Source organism: Elaeis guineensis, chromosome 2 (genome assembly GCF_000442705.2).
Source record: "Elaeis guineensis isolate ETL-2024a chromosome 2, EG11, whole genome shotgun sequence".
NCBI lineage: Eukaryota > Viridiplantae > Streptophyta > Magnoliopsida > Arecales > Arecaceae > Elaeis > Elaeis guineensis.
This window is the reverse complement of record NC_025994.2, coordinates 123,970,957-123,992,603: the sequence shown is the minus strand read 5'-3', so window position 1 is coordinate 123,992,603 and position 21,647 is coordinate 123,970,957. Positions and strand designations below refer to the sequence as shown.

At 37.5% G+C, this 21,647-nt stretch overlaps 2 protein-coding genes across 4 annotated transcripts; one reads left to right on the top strand and one right to left on the bottom strand.

Annotated features, from left to right (window-relative positions):
* Positions 1-1,245: 1,245 nt before the first annotated feature.
* LOC105058569 (uncharacterized) lies at positions 1,246-20,992 on the top strand. 3 transcript variants are annotated; one of them, XM_010941569.3, is made up of 8 exons: positions 1,246-1,647; positions 1,765-1,832; positions 3,681-3,828; positions 3,915-3,995; positions 6,856-6,942; positions 7,892-7,977; positions 18,664-18,784; positions 20,720-20,992. In XM_010941569.3, the coding sequence occupies exons 1-8, from the start codon at positions 1,381-1,383 to the stop codon at positions 20,795-20,797; spliced, it is 936 nt and encodes a 311-aa protein (XP_010939871.1). In that variant the 5' UTR covers positions 1,246-1,380; the 3' UTR covers positions 20,798-20,992. The 3 variants fall into 3 exon arrangements, with proteins under 3 accessions (XP_010939871.1, XP_010939942.1, XP_010940093.1); XM_010941640.3 differs by lacking the exon at positions 6,856-6,942; XM_010941791.3 differs by lacking the exon at positions 18,664-18,784.
* On the bottom strand, positions 10,793-14,678 carry LOC140855614 (uncharacterized). Its single transcript, XM_073251743.1, has 2 exons — positions 13,011-14,678; positions 10,793-10,813 (listed from the first exon to the last, which is right to left on the bottom strand). Exons 1-2 carry the CDS (start codon positions 14,643-14,645, stop codon positions 10,793-10,795), a joined length of 1,656 nt encoding a protein of 551 aa, XP_073107844.1. The 5' UTR covers positions 14,646-14,678.
* Positions 20,993-21,647: the final 655 nt, after the last annotated feature.

Sequence of the window (21,647 nt, the reverse complement as noted above, 5' to 3'; positions counted from 1 at the left end):
CCGGCAGGGGCCAGGGAGGGGCCTTCTTCGGTTCTTCTGGGCTCCGACTTTCGAGAAACGAAAAGAAATCGTTTCCGATGAACCGACGGCCTGCCGGCCCGGCACACCAAGCGGGGCGGAGGGGGAGTGCCAAAAAACAAAAAAAAAAGAAGAAACTTACTGGTGGAGGCTGGGGGGGTGGACTGCTCTGCTCAACGATGAAGGTGTGGTTCGTGTGGACTGTGGAGCCGACGAGCCGTGGTGGTCCTGGACGGCTGGACCTCCTCCCCTCCTGGCTCCTGGTAGTCTTGCCTTGCCGGCCGGAGAGGCCTTGCCGGGCCGGAGAGACCGAGACTGGTGGAGCCATGGAGCGTGGACTTGGAGGCGGGGGGGACTGGGACGCCGGAGGCGGGATCGGGATGCTGGGATGCGTCGATGCGGTCACTGATGGAGCGTGGAGGCGGGATCGGGACGGCGGGACGCCGGACGGCCGGAGGTGGAGGCGTGGAGGCGGAGGCTGGACCGCGACTGGACTTGGAGGTGGGACCAGGACGTCGGAGGCGGGATCGGGACGTCGGGATGCGGTCACTGATGAAGCGTGGAGGGCCTGGAGGCGGGATCGGGACGTCGGAGGCGGAGGCTGGACCGCAATGCCGGATGCGAGTGAGCGGGGGGCCTCCTAGGGGCGGGGGCCTATGGCAGGGGCTTCGGTGGCCTTGCCCTTCAGCCGCCCCTGATCCAAATAGTCCAGGCATATTTGGCTATGATTTCATTTGGTGCTAGCTCCATTTAGTAAAGTAATCATGGGTCCATTTGTAACATAGGAGTCTGATTTTTTTTGTCAAAAAAAAAAGGAAAAAAAAATGATAGTTATCTGATCTGACCCTAACCTTTGGTTTTTCTGACTCCAATTGTAATAATTCTTGCAACTTGGGTATATGCTGGAATTTGTAGTAAAGAACATACATGGGAATCAAGGTTTTCATCTCATCTAAGGTCTCAATTTGTATCGGCTTCTCTCCAATAACTAATATAATTGAGACATATACATAATTTCAGCTCCTAGTGTCTTGATTCATATAACTGGTAATTGTTAAGATATTGAGTAATTTTCCTTTCCAATTATCTTTCTAGTTTTTATTGTCTTAAATAAATTTGAAGTTACTTAACGAAACACCCGCTAAGCCATGAGACTACGTTGTCTGAGTTTTCTTGGCAGCCCATAGTATAAAAGAAAGGTCGCTCGCCAATAATAATCCTAACGGTCGGGTCTCAATACTCATCTCGACGCCACCATGAGTTCTTGTGACGCGAGGAACGCCACGCCGCTCTCCAACTCACGCTTGCCATAGATATCATGGCTGCCGCCTCTCCGACGGAGTTCCCGTCCCCGCCCTCCTGATGGCCTCCACCGTTCCTGCGCCGCTCCTCTTCGGCCTTAGAGTGAGAGGGACGCTCGTCCAACCCCTCCTCCACCGGCCCCTCCCTCCCCCTTCCGCCCTAAGAGCAGCCGGCCGTAGGTCTTCTCAAGAAGCTCCTCCTCGCCGCCTCTTCCTCGGCCTCGGCGCCGCCTTCCTCGACCAGTTCGCCCGGATGGCCTCCGGCAGCGGTGGTCACTCTTTCACCGCCTCGGCGCGGCCCGAACAAGGAGTCTCTCCCGTCGAACAGGTTGCCTTCCAGATTCTTTCTTTCTTCTTTTCTTCTTTGTGAAAGATTTTCCTCGGGTTCTTCAATTGGCCGATTCTTGGACCCTAGGGTTTATTTGCTTTTTTTTGCCTTGTTTAGGTGCTGAAGAACGTGGAGTGGCCGGAGAAGTTTCCGTTCAAGGACGAGGATTTCGCCCGCTTCGACGAGTACTCACCCGCCACCCATCTTCTGGTTTGATGCTGCTTCACTTATTGATTCTTTGCGTTTTCTTTCGGATCTTTTAGATGATCTCCGTGACGCCATAGCCTTGTAATTATCTGTAATTCAAGTAGTCCAACAAGAAATGCTTAAGCTTGTCTCTTACGTCCTTTATGTAATGCTGTCTTGGAAGCTGCCGTTACCATGAGATTGAATGGGAATTTATTAGCAAAAACCTATTATTTACCCTTTAGCTTCCATTTATCATTTTTCTTTTCCAGTTTCTCAACGTGTGGTTTTAAACTTTTAATATTTTAAAAAAGGATATCTTTTTCTCTCCTGATGCCTTTCAAATTTCTGGAAGCAACAAATTTGGGTATTCATCTTCAATCCAAGATTTGTTGGAAATTTGTTGAAAAACCCTATCATGTGTATTTTACCTTCTATATTTATGTGTTCTTACTCCTTTTCCGAGAATAGTGTTTTTTACGTTTGGATCTTCAGGAGTTTAATTTTGCTCTTATAGTTCACGGAAAAGGAATCATATCTTTTCCCACTAACAATTAGAATGTGGAAAAATAACCAAAATCTGTATGTCTATCTCAAGGATGTTACAGGGTTGTAATTTGAACGTTATATTTTTATGTTTAGATGTTTGGATATTTTCTTCCTGGTTTCTTTTTCCACTTCTAATGCCTTGTTATGAAAATCAGCAAAATTCTGATGTTTTGAATTCTGATTAATTTTTCTGTAATTATTGTAGACTTTTCCATTTTGCTGCTATAGTTAATGTTTGCTGGACTATAGCCATATTGTGTGTTCTTTGACTTGTGTGAAATCGAAGTTTGGTTTGGTATATGAGTTGAACTGGTCCATACCAATTCAAACTGAGTGGAATCATGGTCTGCAATCTGCCGTACCTCCCATGCCAATATCATACCACTACGTTGTCTCATACCATACTGAATCGCATACTAACATTGTAACAGGATGGTACTTATGCAAAGTCCAGAACAAAGATGATGAACATTGAGTGGAACCATCCATACTGTCTGGTACTACCCAAACCAAAGTTTGGTTCAGTACATGAGTTGACCTGGTCCATGCCGGTTCGATCCCAGTAGAACTATTCTGTACCACCATGTATTGCTTAAAACCAGGGTGCATGCTATACCGTATCAACCTATATTTCCTGATTTTAGATGGTACAATGATAAAAAGTGAGAAAAAAAGGATCGGGAGTTGTCTCGACATGGGTTACGTACCATTCTGGTATGATACATGATATCAAGATTGTGGATCTCTGTATGGAGTCTTTTTTTCTTGAAGTTTCATACTGTCTAAGGTGTCAGTAGATGACCTTTTTTTCCCTTTGTTGGGAAACAAGTGTTTCCCATATTTCTAGACCAAAATCCTCAAAGATGTTGAATGCCATCAAAACTACCTGCTATGATTTTGGTCAAAGCATATAGAAAGAAAACTCCTCTTGCAGATGCTATTTTTTTCATATTATATTAATATTTGCATATTGTTCAATATAAGGAGATGCTTACCTTTTCAACTTTGTTCTAACCTATCCGGCAATTCATATATGATTAGTTTCCTGTCAGCTTTGTGAAACTCATTTCACCATATGTCCCAGTCAATGGTTGCATCCACCATTAGTTGCGAGCCTCTTCATTTTTCTAATAACTTTCTTTCCTTACTCTTCTTTTCCTTATGTTTTTGATTTTTATTTTTACAAATTCAAGCCCTTTTTCGCTTTAATACTTATTTGTTGAGAAACTGATGCTGTAGCTTAAGCCTAAGGTTTGGGATTGAAGCTTCTTTCTGAATGTCCATGGTTGTTTTGGCAGATCCCCAGATTCCTTATTCTACTCAGAACCTCGTTTTGTTACACATATTGATGATCCAGCAATTCGTGCTCTTACCAATTATTATTCAAAAGTTTTTCCTCCAAGTAATTCTCCGGGTGTGTGTCTACTAGATTTATGTAGCAGCTGGGTAAGCTGTTGTTCTTTCTTTTGTTCTGTAATTGTTTTCTGTTTTCTTTCTATATTAACTCATGTGTTCTTTTGTTATACATGCAGGTTAGCCATTACCCAGCAGGATATAGACAGGATAGGATTGTAGGGATGGGTATGAATGAAGAAGAACTGAAGCGAAATCCAGTATTATATTGCCCTTTTTATTGTTTATTATAGATGTTCTTTACTGCTTCATGAATTTTGGGATGTGGAAAAACATCAACAGTTCAACATAACTCATGAATGTTTAAACCCATCTGGCTGTATTGAACCTTTAGCACTAAAGGTTCCCAAAGGGCTCGGTTAGAAATTGATTCTAGCAATATGCATGTTATAATAGGGTTCTTGGGTCATAGAATATCAAATTTTCCATCATGAGTCAGATGAAAATGGAACTCCATAATAGATCGCAGGGAAGTAACTTCACAAAAAATCGTCTGTTCACATGTCAATACCATTCCCTGCCTTTATGCTCCTAATTTTTTTCCCTGAGCCTGCTTATAAATCTAAAAGAAAATATATAAGTTACATGTTCAAGTTCTTAGATCTTTAATCTCATTTCATAAAACAATAGGACAGATTATTTTACCAAACCATATTAGATCTTATTTGTTATGATCCCCATGATCCATTATATGTAATTCATGATGTGTTATGCAGTGATCAACCTTGTCTGAAATTTAGTTTGATGATGTTAGTTTGAAAAAAATTGTGAACTAGAACGAATCTAATTGCTTAATCATTTGTTTGAAGGGGTTAAGGTACGTGGGAACTAAAACATGCATGAGTTGCAGTCTATAAGAATATTATTGTTCTTTTGTCAAAGCCTTGTTCGCAAACAATGGAATCATGATGCTAAGATTTCACAAAATGCTCATGTTTGGAATATGGCTTTTTTTAAGGAATGTTGGACCCTTAATAGGGGATGAACATGCAGGTTGCAGAGTTCCAGAAATGGAATGACTATCTGAGTGATGCTGCAATAATTAAGATAAAACAGAATCTTGAAGTTTCTTAATGTCATAATACATGAATTCTCAGCGAAGTCTTTGGTCTCAATAATAACAATATTATTATTTTTATCTTGTTTAGCATAAAGAGGAAAAAAATTGCCGACAGTTAACATGAGAGAGTATATAGACCTCCCAGCTTTAGTTGGGAGGTCTATATTTGCTTGTAGTGCTACTATTAAGAGGTTAAATGTGCCCCTGCTTTGAAGTGTTCTAAGTGTGTGTGTGTGTGTGTGTAATGTTTTATGATACCATCTACCATTCATGAAAGACATAGTCATTAAAGTCTTCCAAGAGGATCAATGGATCTGTTGTAAATCAACTTGCTGTCATCAGATTTGAGAGCAAAATTCATCGCATCTAGGAGTTCATCGCAATGTAACTTTTGAAGTCTATAACTTTCTGATACTATGCCTATTTTCAATGTTCCAAGTGCCAAAATAAAGCTCTTGCCAAGTACATGTAGGGTTTCGATGTGGTTTGGGGCCCAAAAGGGGTCAGTCAAAGTAGGACTTTTCTTTTCGAGTAATATTTAGACTGGATGTCTTCTAATCATGGAGGAATCAATCAAAAGACAAAAGGCAAAGTTAATGTAGGAGCTAAGGTCATACTGTTGAACGAGTTTCACAATTGTGTACTTTCCTTACTATTTTAGAAAACTCTAATCTCTCTTAATAAGGAGAGGAGTATAATCAGGAGTTGGGGATGTGGACCTCACTGGTATAATAGAGGCATTGTAAATTAGTTTTGTCATTGATTAATGGAAGTAAAATGGGTAACAAGTTCTACTTCCAGAATTTCTTTTATTTTCTTTAATTTTCTATTGGACGACTGAGGTGAGCAGATTGAGGAATTGCTCCTCTTTCTCCAATTATATGTGCGGAAGTCGTAGGTGAACAAAAAGGAGCACAGGAAGAAGGATGGGCAGTGGGAATTGATAGTCACACATTTTCATAACTGGATGATATAGTGGAGCTACTTTACCAATGACCATGTTGGTATCATGTAACCCATAGTTAGGATCAGGTGGGAAGCATACTTGTTGTCATGCTAGAATCACATAATTGCTTTGACCCTTGTTTAACCTGTTTAAAATTTTATTCGAGATGCATGTCTTGCGTCTAACGTAGATTGGTTATTATATAACTCAATCAAGTCATCTCCAGATTAGCCATCCATATGGAAGGATTATGGTATGTCAAGATAGAAAGAAGGGGAAGAGAAAATGGTGAGTTGTGCGAAGATTGAGAAGTTTGGTGAAGTTGTAATGATTAGATATGTTGGAACTTTGGCTTGTTTGGATATTGGGAAAATGAAGCAATGTTGTGTGAGAAGAGTTAATGAATTGAATTTGGAGAACAAAGGAAGATGATATTTCACTGATAGATGTGGAAGAGACTCAAGCGTTTATAGGATTTTAGCGGCTCTAGGGTGGAAGTGAAATGCATGGTAATGGCAATGTATGTTAGATGGAAGAAGCAATAGTCAAGGTGGCTTAACAAATAATTAAAAGCTCAGGTGCTTAAATATTTCTAGTGCATAAAGTCCTACCTTTTTCTAATGATAGATAAAAAATATCCATCTAGCTTGCAAAATTGTAAGGTGACGATCAACTCCAAGCCTATAGGGAGTATATTAGATTCAAATCTCGAAAGATCTATTGGCTAAGTGAATGCAACCCTTTTAAAGGACAAGTTTCTCTTTTTCTGTTGTCTTCTTTGCTTGTTGCAAGAGCATGCTACCTATATAGGTTTTTTACACATTATGAAATGTAGTTGTTTGATAATAAAAAAAAGTTAGTTATTTTCATGATGTGCGCATTGGGTTTCGCAATAAAAAGTTGATATTTGTTAGACTATGGCAAAATTCATATGATATCAAGAAATTTGTTTTTTATGGTGTATTCTCTCTTTTTACAAATTATGATGATGCATGCTATTAGTTGGTTTAATTAATTCTTCATTTGATTCTAAAAATCAAGTCATTTTCTTTAGGTTTTGACAGAATATATTGTACAAGACCTAAATGTGAACCCCAAACTTCCTTTTGATGATAATACTTTTGATGTCATCACCAATGTGGTATGTTGTTCATCTCTATTTCTCATATTCTTTCTAATTATTTTTGAATTAGAGTTGTCTTCATGAGTGTCTTATTGTCCTCTTGCTTTTGTTCTTTAATTTGCATTTCATAATATCATTTTCTTTTCTTGTTGAGTTTCTTAAAAAGGTTTGACTCTTCTTTTCTTTCGTTCTTTTTGTTTTTTTAATTTTATTGGCGTGTAGGGATTACTGCCATCTGTTGATCAATGTCATAACCTCAAAAACTATCAGCAGATTCCAAATATAAATGCAATATGCACACGCACACACAGAGAGAGAGAGAGAGAGAGAGAGAGAGAGAGGCTAGGATGTACTCGGGTGCTTTTGACCCCAAATGCTTCCTATTGGAAACCAATGATGCGTCTTTCAAAATGAAAATCAATATTGTTGATCATGATCTATGGTGTATAAAATGCCTAGAGACATAAATCATGTTTAACGGTGTCAACTTTCATTGTGAAAAGTCCATCATTGATTTCCACTAGGAAGTATTTGGGGCCAAACACATCGGATGCACCCTAACCTCTCTCCCTCTCTATATACACACACACATATCTGAGAACAATACATATGGATGTTCATACAATATATATATATATATATATATATATATATATATATATATATATATATATATATATATATATATATATATATATATATATATATATATATATATAACACTTTATAATGCATATATAGTGAATTAACCATATTAGAGTCAATCTTGTATAATTGAAAGTGAGAAGGAAAAAACATCCTCCAGACCTGGTTTATGCAGCACATAAAAACCAACCTGTCATCCTATCAGTCTTCTGTTTAAGTGTCACTCATCAACTTTACTTCTCATATACATTTATTCGTTGGATAATTTTGTCTTTTAACTTGATATTTGGATCTGACTACCTGTCTCCGATTGCTTCTGTAGGTTAGTGTTGACTACTTGACCAAACCTATTGAAGTTTTCAAGGAGATGCAGCGGATTCTTAAGCCAGGAGGTTTGGCTATAATGAGGTGATATACTTATTGCTTTCTTTTTTTCCCTTGTCTTCTCAGTCATCTTTTTTTTAGCTATCAAAAACTTTTTCCTAATGCGAGAATGATATTTTCTCATGACTCATCAAAGACAGAGATTTTTTTTTTTTTTCCTGAACTTAGTTTTGTCTCATGTTTGGTAACTAGCAAGGCAAACCCACTGAGACTGGAAGCATTGTACATATTATATACATACATACATACATATATATATATATATATATACACATATATATATATATACCCACACACATATATATATATCTACACACACACACACACACACACACACACACACACATATATATATGTATGTATGTATGTATGTATGTGTATACACACACACACACATATATATATATATAGATATATATATATGTATGTATGTATGTATGTGCACACACACACACACACGTATGTATGTATGTATGTGTACACACACACACACACACACACACACACACACACACATATATATATATATATATGTATGTATGTACACACACACACACACATACATATTACATACATACATACATATAATGTATATATATATAATGTATATATAATGTATGTATGTGTACACACACACACACACACACACACACATATATATATATATATGTATGTATGTATGTATGTATGTGTACACACACACACATTACATTACATTACATTACATACATACATACATACATATAATGTACACACACACACACACACACACACATATATATATATATATATGTCACGCCTCAAACCCGGGACATAACACGGCCATGCTACCGAGGGATGGACCCACGATAATATGAAGCCAAAATTCATCTTCTTAAATATAATAACAGGTGTATCTCAAATAAATGAATTAATAAAGTTTAATTCAAATATTTAATTAAACCAAAACTGGTTCAGAGCATCTAAATCCAGAGATAAAATAATCCAAGTCTTAAAATTCATAATGACTGCAATCCATAAACATAAACTGAATTTCTAGAGCAAAATTTCTAAACTTGCTTTGCTGATCTTTAAGCCTGGATTCTCTTTCCTTCGGTCCTAGCCTTATTTCTCTGTACATGAAAAAGAAAATAAAAAGAATATGAGCTACCTAGCTCAGTAAGTAGACTTCCGCTTCCTTATCGGATCAAGCATAAATTTTCTATGATAATGCATCATTTAGCAAATAACAATTATTGCGAAAATAAATATTTCATAGAGCATATAATAAAACAAGTTATAAGCTCATCATGCATGCATAAATCATGTATATTTCACAATTATGAATCGTAAATCATTTTCATCATGTATTCATGTCATGTTTCAAAACATTGCTCACAGACATTCGTGCTAAGATCACTATTATATCCGTGACAGGACCATGTTTCTTAATCGACAGAGTTCTCAATTCATGTGCCAACTTTATACCCGCTGGCAGGGCCATGTTTCGTGTGGATGCTAGCTCCGGATGTCGACCTTCCCGAAGGGATTCATTCATAGCTATCTGAGAGCCTTTGAAATCATTTTATCTTTTTCTTAAAACATACATATACATAGACGAAAAAAACAATAAAATTCATACTTCATAATCATGCTATTTTCATAAGACATATTCATGAAATCAATACTCATAATAAAACATGCTTTTTCATATCACATATGCTGATCTTTAATTTTACAAAAAAATATGATTTCATCAATAACAATTCTTTGCATGAAAATATGATCATTTAAAAATAAATAAGGAGCATAAGATCTACTTACCTCGATCGTCCGGGACCTTTTAATCTTCCTTAAAAGAATCGGGCAGTCCTATTTAAAATATTAAATCATCAATAAATTTTATTTCATATATTTAATAAAATTACAATATAAAGAAATGACCGATTTGGTGATCAGTCCACTAAATCTCTTCCTTCGGCTCTAAACCGATCTAAGGTCATAGGTCCCTAGGAGTGGAGAAGATAGCCTAATAAGGGATTCATAGGATTTTTTGGAGAGAGAATTTTTTTTTAGAGAGAGAAAGTAGAGAGAAAAAGTATCCAATTCTAGAGAGAGAAAGACTTTAGAGAGGATGAGAGAAACTTTCTCTTTTTTTTTTTTGTTTATTGGGCTTAGTGGGCCGGATTTTTACTGGGCTATCACATTCTACCCCTCTTAAAAAAAAATTTCGTCCTCGAAATTTAACATACCTTCATTTTCAAATAAGTGTGGATATCTCGTCTTCATATCGTCTTCAAGCTCCCAAGTAGCCTCTCTCTCTTCATGATTACTCCAATGAATCTTTACGTATGGAATGGTACGCCGTCTTAGAACTTGCTCTTTTCGATCAATAATTCGCAGGAAAAATTCTTCATAGGTTAGATCTTCATGAACTTGCAATGGCTCATACTTTATCACACTGTTTGGATCAGGTACAAACTTCCTCAGTAGTGAAACATGAAAGACATTGTGCACTTTGGATAAATCTGGTGGTAAGGCTAGTTCGTATGCAACATCTACTCGATTTAAAATTTCAAAAGGTCCAATATATCGCGGACTCAGCTTGCCATGTCTCCCGAACCTCATAACACCCTTAGTAGGTGATACTTTTAGAAAAACATGATTACCGACCTGAAATTCTAATTCTCTTCTTTTTCTATCTGTCCAACTCTTTGGTCTATCCTGTGCTGCCTTGAGTCTTCTCTTGATTAGATAAATTTTGTCTTTGGCATCTTAAACTAATTCGGGATCAATTAATTTTTTTTCACCCACTTCATCCCAATACAGAGGGGATTTACACTTTTTTCCATATAGGACTTCACAGGGTGCCATCTGGATACTAGAATGAAAACTGTTATTATATGCAAATTCAATCAATGCCACATGATTATCCCAATGTCCTTCGAAGTCAAAAGCACAAGCTCTTAACATATCCTCCAGAGTTTGAATTGTCTTTTCAGATTGGCCATCGGTCTGAGGATGGAATGCAGTACTAAGCCTCAATTCTGTTCTCAAAGCATCTTGAAAACTTTTTCAAAATCTAGATACAAATCGTGGATCTCGATCAGATACAATACTTATTGGAACACCGTGCAGACGTACAATTCCATCAATATATATCTGGGCTAACTTATCAAGCGGAGTGCCAACTCGAAAAGGTAGAAAGTGAGTTGATTTAGTAAGCCGATCAACAATCACCCACACTGCATCATTTTTTCTTGTTGTCCTTGGAAGTCCAGTAACGAAATCCATCGTGATATGTTCCCATTTCCATTCTGATATCTCTAATGGTCTTAGCAGACCAGCAGGTCTTTGATATTCGGCTTTCACTTGTTAGCATACCAAGCATTGAGATACAAACTGAGCTATCTCCTGCTTCATTCCATTCCACCAGAAGAGTCGTTTTAAATCTCTATACATCTTTGTACTACCGGGATGAAAAGAGAAACGGGATTTATGGACTTCTTCCAAAATTTTCTTTTTTAGTTCAGGATCACCTGGTATACATAATCTGTTCCCAAAATAAAGAGTTCCATCTGTATGGAGTCTAAACTCAGTTCGTAATCCTTTCTCCATGTCCTTCTTAATCTGACATAAATGAATATCACTTTGTTGGGCCCCTTTTATCTGTTCGATCAATGCTGGTTGTACCATTAAATTTACTAACACATTCTTAACATCAGTACAAGTCACTTCAATTTGTAAATCTTCAAGATCCCTAAGAATTTGTTGCTGAAATGATAGCAGAGTCATCACATTCGCTGAAGACTTCCTACTAAGTGCATCTGCCACCACATTAGCTTTTTCAGGGTGATATTTAATATTTAGATCATAATCTTTTAATAGTTCGAGCCACCTTTTTTGCCTCATGTTCAGCTCTTTTTGAGTAAATAAGTATTTCAAGCTTTTATGATCAGTAAAGATTTCACATGATTCTCCATATAAATAGTGTCGCCAAATTTTTAAGGCAAAAATAATAGCTGCTAACTCCAAATCATGGGTCGGATAATTTTACTCATAGGCTTTTAGTTGTCGAGAAGCATAAGCTATGACCTTATCATTCTGCATCAACACACAACCTAATCCTTTCTTAGAAGCATCACTATAAATGACAAATCCTCCTTCATTAGATGGTAGAGTAAGAACTGGGGCAGATATCAATCGTTGCTTCAGATTTTGAAAACTCTGCTCACATTCACTGCTCCATTCAAATTTTATTCGTTTATGAGTTAAGCGAGTCAGAGGAATTGCAATTTGAGAAAATCTTTTGATGAATCTTCTATAATAACCAGCCAAGCCTAAGAAGCTTCTAATTTCCGTCACATTAGTCGGACGAGGCCAATTTACCACGGCTTCTATCTTCTTTGGATCGACTGAGATTCCTTAGATATTATATGGCCGAGGAAAACAACACTATCCAACCAGAATTCACACTTGCTAAGCTTGGCGAAGAGCTTCTCTTTTCTCAAGGTCTGAAACACGATCCTCAGATGTCTCTCATGTTCCTCTATATTTTTAGAATACACTAGGATATCATCAATAAAAATAACAACGAATTGATCCAGATACGGCTTGAAAATCCTGTTCATCATATCCATAAAAGCAGCCGGTGCATTGGTTAGTCCAAAAGGTATTACTAAAAATTCATAATGGCCATACCTGGTTCTAAATGCAGTCTTAGGTACATCTTCACCTCTAATTCTTAGTTGATGATAGCCTGATCGTAAGTCAATTTTGAAGAAAACTTGAGCACCATGAAGTTGATCAAATAAGTCATCTATTCGAGGAAGAGGATATTTGTTCTTTATGGTTACCTTGTTCAACTCCCGATAGTCAATGCATAATCGCATGCTCCCATCTTTCTTTTTCACAAATAACACAGGAGCTCCCCAAGGTGATGTACTTGGTCGGACAAATTTTTTATTCAAAAGTTCTTGCAGTTGATCCATTAATTCTCGTAATTCTACGGGAGCCATCCGATAAGGAGGTTTCGAAATAGGTCCGGTTCCTGAGGTGATATCAATTTTAAATTCAACTTCACGCTCTGGGGGCAATCCGGGTAGTTCATCTGAAAAAATATCAGAAAATTCTTTGACAATTGGGATATCATCCAACTTTATCTTTTCCTTCTTGACGTCTATTACATGGGCCAAAAATGCTTTGCATCCTTTCCTTAAAGCTTTTCTTGCGTTCATGATTGAGATAATACCTAAAGATTGTTTGGATTCCGTATTATGAACTTCGCCTTGAAAGAAGAATTGCGGTTCATCCGGAATTTGAAATACCACTCTTTTTTCAAAACAATCAATATGTGCATGGCATGAAGATAACCAGTTCATCCCAAGAATAACGTCAAAATCATACATATTTAGCTGAATCAAATCTGCTGCTAATTCTTTTTCTTCTATTTGGATTATGCAATTCTTGAAAATAATGTCAGCAACAACAATATTTTTAAAAGGTGTGCTAACATATAATGGTTCATTTAGTTTTCCAGGCACAAAATTCAAAAAAGTAGCAAACTTGAGAGATATAAAAGAGTGTGAAGAGCCAGAATCGAATAACACACGAGCATAAATAGAATTGACTGGGATAATACCTGTCACCACTTGATCATTTGCATTGGCCTCCTGCTGGTTTAAAGTAAACACTCGTGCGTTTCCTTTTTGTTTTTGATCAACTGGTTTGTTAGATCTAGAGTCATCTTTTTTCTTATTTGGGCAATCACGAGCCATATGTCCTTTCTCACCACATAAGAAGCATGCTCCAATCCTCTTGAGACAAGGTCTATTTTGAGTTTTTCCACAGTAGGAGTAGAATGAAGATTCTTTCTTTTTATCAGAGTTATTATTTTTGAAATTTTTCTGCTGATCCTTTAGATTTTCTGCTGATCTCGATCTCTTCTTATCTCCTCTTTCTAGTTCTGCTCTTTTCAATTCAGATTTCACTTTCAAAGCTCGCTCCAGTACGTCCTTATAGTTATTGAAAATATGAGAAGATAGACAGGATCGAATTCCATATTTTAGACCTTGTTCGAATCTGTTAGCTTTACTTCTTTCGAATTCCATAAGCTGGGGGCAGAAGCGGCCTAGCTCATTAAATTTGTTAGCATATTCTAGCACCGTCATATCATCCTTTTGCTTTAAGGCTAGAAACTCATTTTCTTTTACCAATCTCATTGTCCCCGAAAAGTACTGATCATAAAATATCTCTTTGAATTCTTCCCAAGTGAGCTGATCATCATTGTTCCCATAGGCAGCTTTTATTGCAGTCCACCAAAACTCGGCATTTCCTTTTAACATAGGAATGGCTAATCGGATCTTCACATTCTCAGGGTATTGTAGGGCATCAAACATCTTTTCCATCTCTCGAATCCATGTCTCTGCAGCCATAGGGTCAGATCCACCCTCAAATAGAGGTGGGTTGAGCCTTCTGAATCTCTCATAGTATGACTCCATAGATAATGTCGGTTGAGGAGCAGTCTGTGCCTGTTGCTGGATAAGCTGAGCCACCACTTGACATACACCAGCAATGTCCGCCTGTGTGGCCGGTGCGTCAGGAGCCCGCTCAGCTGGTTGATTGTCAGCTCCTCGTGACGTCAGTCTTGCTCCTCTTGCTCCTCTTGTCCTAGCGGCCATATTTGCCAAAGTCTCGCCCTCCCTATCGCTCATCGCTTCCTATTCAAATGCCAATCATTATTACGTTATTTTATAATAGAGTTACAGTACAGTTAATAATTTAAGTCAGAGTCTAACTATGCGTAACCTAACTACTCACTGTTAGGTTTTAAGTTCTACCCTTGATAAACCTATTGCTCTGATACCATAAAATGTCATACCCCAAACCCGGGACATAATACGGCCATGCTACCGAGGGATGGACCCACGATAACACGAAGCCAAAATTCATCTTCTTAAATATAATAACAGGTGTATCTCAAATAAATGAATTAATAAAGTTCAATTCAAATATTTAATTAAACCAAAACTGGTTCAGAGCATCTAAATCCAGAGATAAAATAATCTAAGTCTTAAAATTCATAATGACTACAATCCATAAACATAAACTGAATTCCTAAAGCAAAATTTCTAAACTTTGCTGATCTCCAAGCCTGGATTCTCTTTACTTCGGTCCTAGCCTTATTTCTCTGTACATGAAAAAGAAAACAAAAAGAATATGAGCTACACTAGCTCAGTAAGTAGACTTTCGCTTCCTTACCGGATCAAGCATAAGTTTTCTATGATAATGCATCATTTAGCAAATAACAATTATTGCGAAAATAAATATTTCATAGAGCATATAATAAAACAAGTTATAAGCTCATCATGCATGCATAAATCATGTATATTTCACAATTATGAATCGTAAATCATTTTCATCATGTATTCATGTCATGTTTCAAAATATTGCTCACAGACATTCGTGCTAAGGTCACTATTGTACCTGTGACAGGGCCATGTTTCTTAATCGACAGAGTTCTCAATTCATGTGCCAACTTTATACCCGCTGGCAGGGTCATGTTTCGTGTGGATGCTAGCTCCGGATGTCGACCTTCCCGAAGGGATTCATTCATAGCTATCTGAGAGCCTTTGAAATCATTTTATCTTTTTCTTAAAACATACATATACATAGACGAAAAAAACAATAAAATTCATACTTCATAATCATGCTATTTTCATAAGACATATTCATAAAATCAATGCTCATAATAAAACATGCTTTTTCATATCACATATGCTGATCCTTAATTTTACAAAAAAATATGATTTCATAAATAACAATTCTTTGCATGAAAATATGATCATTTAAAAATAAATAAGGAGCATAAGATCTACTTACCTCGATCGTCCGGGACCTTTTAATCTTTCTTAAAAGAATCGGACAGTCCTATTTAAAATATTAAATCATCAATAAATTTTATTTCATATATTTAATAAAATTACAATATAAAGAAATGACCGATTTGGTGATCAGTCCACTAAATCTCTTCCTTCGGCTCTAAACCGATCTAAGGTCATAGGTCCCTAGGAGTGGAGAAGATAGCCTAATAAGGGATTCATAGGATTTTTTGGAGAGAGAATTTTTTTTTTTTAGAGAGAGAAAGTAGAGATAAAAAGTATCCAATTCTAGAGAGAGAAAGACTTTAGAGAGGGATGAGAGAAACTTTCTCTCTCTTTTTTTTTTTTTTTTTACTGGGCTTAGTGGGCTGGATTTTTACTAGGCTATCACAATATATATATATATATATATATATATATATATATATATATATATGTATGTATGTATGTATGCACACACACACACACACATATATATATATATATATGTATGTATGTATGTATGCACGCACACGCACACGCACGCGCGCACACACACACACAAGGTTTAAAAGTTAATAGGGTGGAAGTGTCTAGGAAGCATCTATGCCAACTTATATATTTAAATTTTAATATTCATTATTATAATTGTAGCTTTTTCTTCTGTATATTTAGAATGTTCCCTTACCACTCCCCCTTCTCCTTCTTATATACACATATACCCACTCACCCACTTGAGAAAACTTGGCCCGAGACTTCAAGGGCCAAGTCTCTCCCATCCCCCACCCCCCCTCTTCTCTTCTTCAGACTTTCGAGAGGCATGTCCCTCCCACTCTCTTTAATTTCTCCCAACTTTCAAGTACCATGCACCATGGTTCACACTCTTGGTGCTTAACGCTCTACTGGAACCATTTTGGTACAATGTCAATATGCCCAATATGGAGTTCAATTTGGTACACCAATCCATGCCATCTAATGATTTGGTATTGGTGTGGTATGTTATGCTTGGGATGCATTGGTATGGAATGGTGTACCATGCATGTACTTCTCACTCCTTTCTCTCTCTTTTGTCAAGAGCCAAAGCCCTCCACTCCTCCCTCTCCTCTCTCTCTGTGTTCCCCCTCCCGAACCTAAACCCACTAATTCTTCTTAGAATGGCCTGAGAGCCAAGTCCTTCCCCTTCCAACTCCTCTCCGTCTCTCACTCTCTATGTGCCCCAACATGCCATCCTCCCCCTTCTCTTCTTCCTCTTCCTTTTCATCTTCGCTACCCCACCACCTCCTTCATCGGTGTTGGTATTGCATGGGAACTAGATTTTGAAGACCCAAGCATAGGTCCTCTCTCTTTCTTTCTCTTGCTCTCTCTTGGCATGCTCCACCATGTCGTTCTCCTCCCCCTCCCTCCTCTTCTTTCCTCCTCATTCCCCCTTCTCATCTCTGCCACCTTAGTGCCTCCTTCTTTGGTGTTGGCATTGGCACTGCCCGCAAACCAGACTCCAGAGACCCAAGCAAGAATTAAGGCCTTTATTGCCTTTTGCCTCACCTCTAGGATTGCCTTCTGCCTTGCCCCTTATGATCCTTTGGGTGTAGCATCCTTTGCTACCTTACCTTGCCAGACCTTGGCTCCACCACCCCTTACCTGAGCCTGTCCAATCCCATCTCCAATTGGCTCCGATCATGTCAGCTTATGTCTTTCATGCTCTGCTTCATCCCCAGCTCCAGATCAGCAGACTCTCTCTTGATCTCCTCCCCCTCTCTTTGTGATTTTTCTCCTCCACTTGTGATTTGGGATGGTACTCTTGACCTGCAATTCTAGATGGTCCACCTTTCAGTACATATGCCAATATGCTTTGGAAGCATGGAGTCACAGTTCCAAGTCACTTGAGGTAGGTGTACGAGGCAATTCCAGTTTCTAAGGTCTTATATATGCACTGTATTGCATGGGTGTGTGTTGCCTCTATGCAAGCTTTCATTAGAGAAGGTAATCTAACTTGGCAGCCATACTAGTGATTGGGATAAATTAGTCAAATAAACATATTTAGATTTGCTATAATGCTTAAGTCCTCACACATCTTGGTGGCCATACTAGTGATGCTAATCTTGATTTTTTTGCATTCAAAGACATCTGTGATCTAGATTCGTAAACAAACATATTTTTTGTTAGTACATGACTTGTTCCCCTTACTTTTTTGTCTTGTCTGATAAGAAATGTTAGTTAAACACTAATCTGTCAATTTGGTGCAAAATGCATATATGCTGCAAGAAGTGTATAGATATGTCTACAACATGTAACTTTACATGTAAATGAATTATGTACTTCTAGCTTTTGGTATATAATCTTAACCATTGCGGTTGATGCCTAACATCCATATTGCTATGTGACATTCTGTTGGTTAGATGATATAATAAGTTTTTTCAAGGAAGTGTATCCTGAGAAACTCTTTTCCATATGAGGAGATAAGAGATTTTGTGAGTCTTGGCAGCATGTTTTCACCCATGTGTAGGACAGATGATAAGATGCCTGACTGACAAGATGTATCGGGTTTGTATGGCAAGCTCTATTTGCTGGAGGCTACTTATTAACATTGTTCTGCACCTTGCACTTTCTAGTGTTCCATTTGACCATAAAGTTACTGTTCAACATTCATCTTATAAACCTCTCAATGTTTAAATTGTCATCAATATAAACTTTTGGTTGAAATCATATCCATAGAGTTTTGCTAATATGAAATAAATATGGAGATTGTGTTGGCCCATGATGTTCCAAAATCCTACCAATCATATTTATAACCAAGCCCTTCTTTCAATTGTTTAAATATGACCTTTTTTAAAGCATACAATAGCTAACTGTCTCTATTGTGGTTCCAAAATAGTTTCTCAAACCGTTGCTTTTGGACAAAAGCCATCTCTATTTGGACATCAACTGGTGATGTTGATCATGCTTGGATTGTTGGGTCCTATTTTCATTATGCTGGAGGTTTTGAACCACCTGTGGTATGTGTTCATTGTATATTGTAATTCAATTATCATATCTTTTGATACTATATATCTGAAAATTTTGTTGTGACTGAAGACCCTTCCTATTTTTGTTTTGAGGATTGTCTTGGTATATTTTGTGTGGCCATTAAGCACTGAATAAATTTGTTGGATTATTCAAATGGATGAGGTGGTTTAGAGTGTTTAGACTAGGCACATTCATGCCTTGATAGCTTTGCAGTTTGTTTGTGGCTGCAAAATATATTTTTGGTCATCAGCAGAAGCTTTCAGAAAGAATAATGAATAAAGCCTGGAACAATGTGTTGGAAAGGATTGTATATTTTAAGAAACAGAAGGAATTCATTCTAGGTGGTTTGTTGGTGTAAGATAATATGTTAAGACTGCTGGCTATCTTCTTTATCTGATCTATAGATTTTAGGTTTTAGAAATAAATGGAAAAATGGAGGCAGACTAATATGAAGAAGGTATTAAGGCTTAGTATCATGTTGCATAGCAATTTGAAACATGTGGAGAAAAAAAATGTAATTTCGAATAAATTACTGATATTATAAGGAGGAGGATTGTAGAAAGAAGAAAAGAAAGGATAGGAACCAAAAATTACTTGATTATGTTTGATAATTGTTGAGTATTTACTCCATACATCTTTATGTTCAAATTATAGGTCATGCTTCGCATGTTACCCTGCATTTTTCCATATCTAAAGGCATCATAAGTGATGCCAATTTTCCTGTCTTTGTGAATATAGCTCAATCTAGTAATACATTCCCATTCAATCTGAAATTCTGTTATCTCATGAATTTTCCATCTAGTCATGCTGGGGGTGCTATTGGGTTGAGTTGGGTCTGGGTTTGGGGAGGATTAGGATTGAGTAGGGATTGGGGCTGGATTGGATTGCAATGCATCAGGTCTAGGTTTTAGTAGTCTAAAGTGGCACAGGCACAAGTGCAAGTATGCCGAAGCAGCAGGGTTAAAAAAGTTAGAAGAGGAAGCACCTAGGAAGGTTGCATACATATAATATATATTATGTTGAGGATTATATAATATATAACTTTTTTTGAGTGAAAAAATCATGCTAAACAATGAGATTTGAACCCTAGCACATGGGTTCTCTTGTCTTCCCCCTAACCACTCCAGTAACCAATAATTTAGTTTAAGGTGCAAATTTGCCACCCCACCTTTTTCTTTTTTGGGGGTTTAGCACCCTCCCTCTTTTCCCTAAATTTAGTTGAGTAGGGTTTATCTAAGGTGAGGATTTATAAGTGGTGAATCATTGGGTGGATTTTTACTGAACATATGTATGATCCCCCTGATGGTCCATGTTGGTCTTCTCGTGAGCGTATTGCAATAGTCAAGTTTTTTGTGAGTTTCGTTGTGTAGGATGCTTTCATCTTATTGGGGGATCAACCTTCGTCATTGCTTGGAGGAGTGCGGTTGGGAGTACTGAAATGGAATTTGAAGGTGAGATTGGGGGCAGTAATTTCTGCACAACTTTCTGTGATCCTTCTGGATGGTTTATTTAAGAACGAAATTTTGCTGTAACAGTTAGTCAATGGAGCTATTCGTCGACTTTTTATGAGGTTGTTGCTTAGGAACTTTTGGTCCTGTAATGGTTCTAATAGATGATCAATAGATATTGTCCATCACTTATCTATAAATGGAATTGAAGGTGAGATCGCAATTTTTGTGTCATCTGGTGGTGTTTATGTTCAGAAGTTTGGCATGATTGTTTGTGTTGAGCCTACTATGGTTGGTGACAGTTGCTTGATAGGTTCACTTCACGTGATTGACCAGTATTTGATGCAACTTGAGATGTTGTTTTTATGTTGGTTGATTGTGAAGTTCATGTGCATGTGCTAATTATTGCATAAGATTATCCTGGAAATTTGTAATGGAGACACCAGTCATCTCATTGGTGCTTGTTCTTCCTTGCAGGCAGTTGACATATCTCCCAACCCCGGGCGTTCAGATCCCATGTATGTTGTGTATTCTAGAAAGCTAAAAACTGCATAAAACCTATAATTTTAGAAAGGACAACTCTTAAGTTCATGGACAGAAGAGCTTGGAAGGGTATAAAATTCTAACATTTCTTTGATGTGATTTTCACATAAAAATATCCTTTTTGTATAATATTTGGTTTTCTGATTTATGTAATTAACATTTTTCTATTGATACTTTTTGTTGTAATGAATCTCTCTTTATTTCCCACTTCTTTTCTTCCATTGAGTCTAACTTCACAGCCCACGCCTCATTTGTACCTAACATCCAGGGTGCACTTTGGTGAGAGACTTTTAGGCTTCCACCTCCTAGATAGGCTTTGTGCTGGCTTTGGTGGGTGTTGATGAGTGATAGTCTTACATCGGATAGGTTGAGAACTATTGTGATGTATGTATACTCTTGGGCCCATCTATCTAAAAGCTCGGGTTCTTAGAAGGATTTCAATATTGTATCAGAGCCCACCACTCCTTCCTACCTATCCAAATCTCCATGCTTCTATTTATTAGTTCATGTGTCGCCTCTTATTTCAGGTTCCATCCCTTGGCTCTACACATAAAATAGAGTGTTGAAGATAATAGTTCCATATCGGATAGGTTGAGAACTCTTGTGGTGCTTGTATACTCTAAGCTCATCCATCCAAAAGCCCGGGTTCATAGATAGAGTCTTAACAAGACAGCTCATTTGTGACTTTTTAGGTGTGCTCAAGACTTTAAGATATAAGACAGAATTGCCAGCCATCCTGGAAGGATAAGGGGGGGCTTATCAGCTTTTCCAGCTTTTTTGGAATTTTTGGTTGTGGCTCGAGTTTGACAGTATATTGAATGAGTTTTTTACTACATCTTGAGCTCAAGTATTTGTTATCATG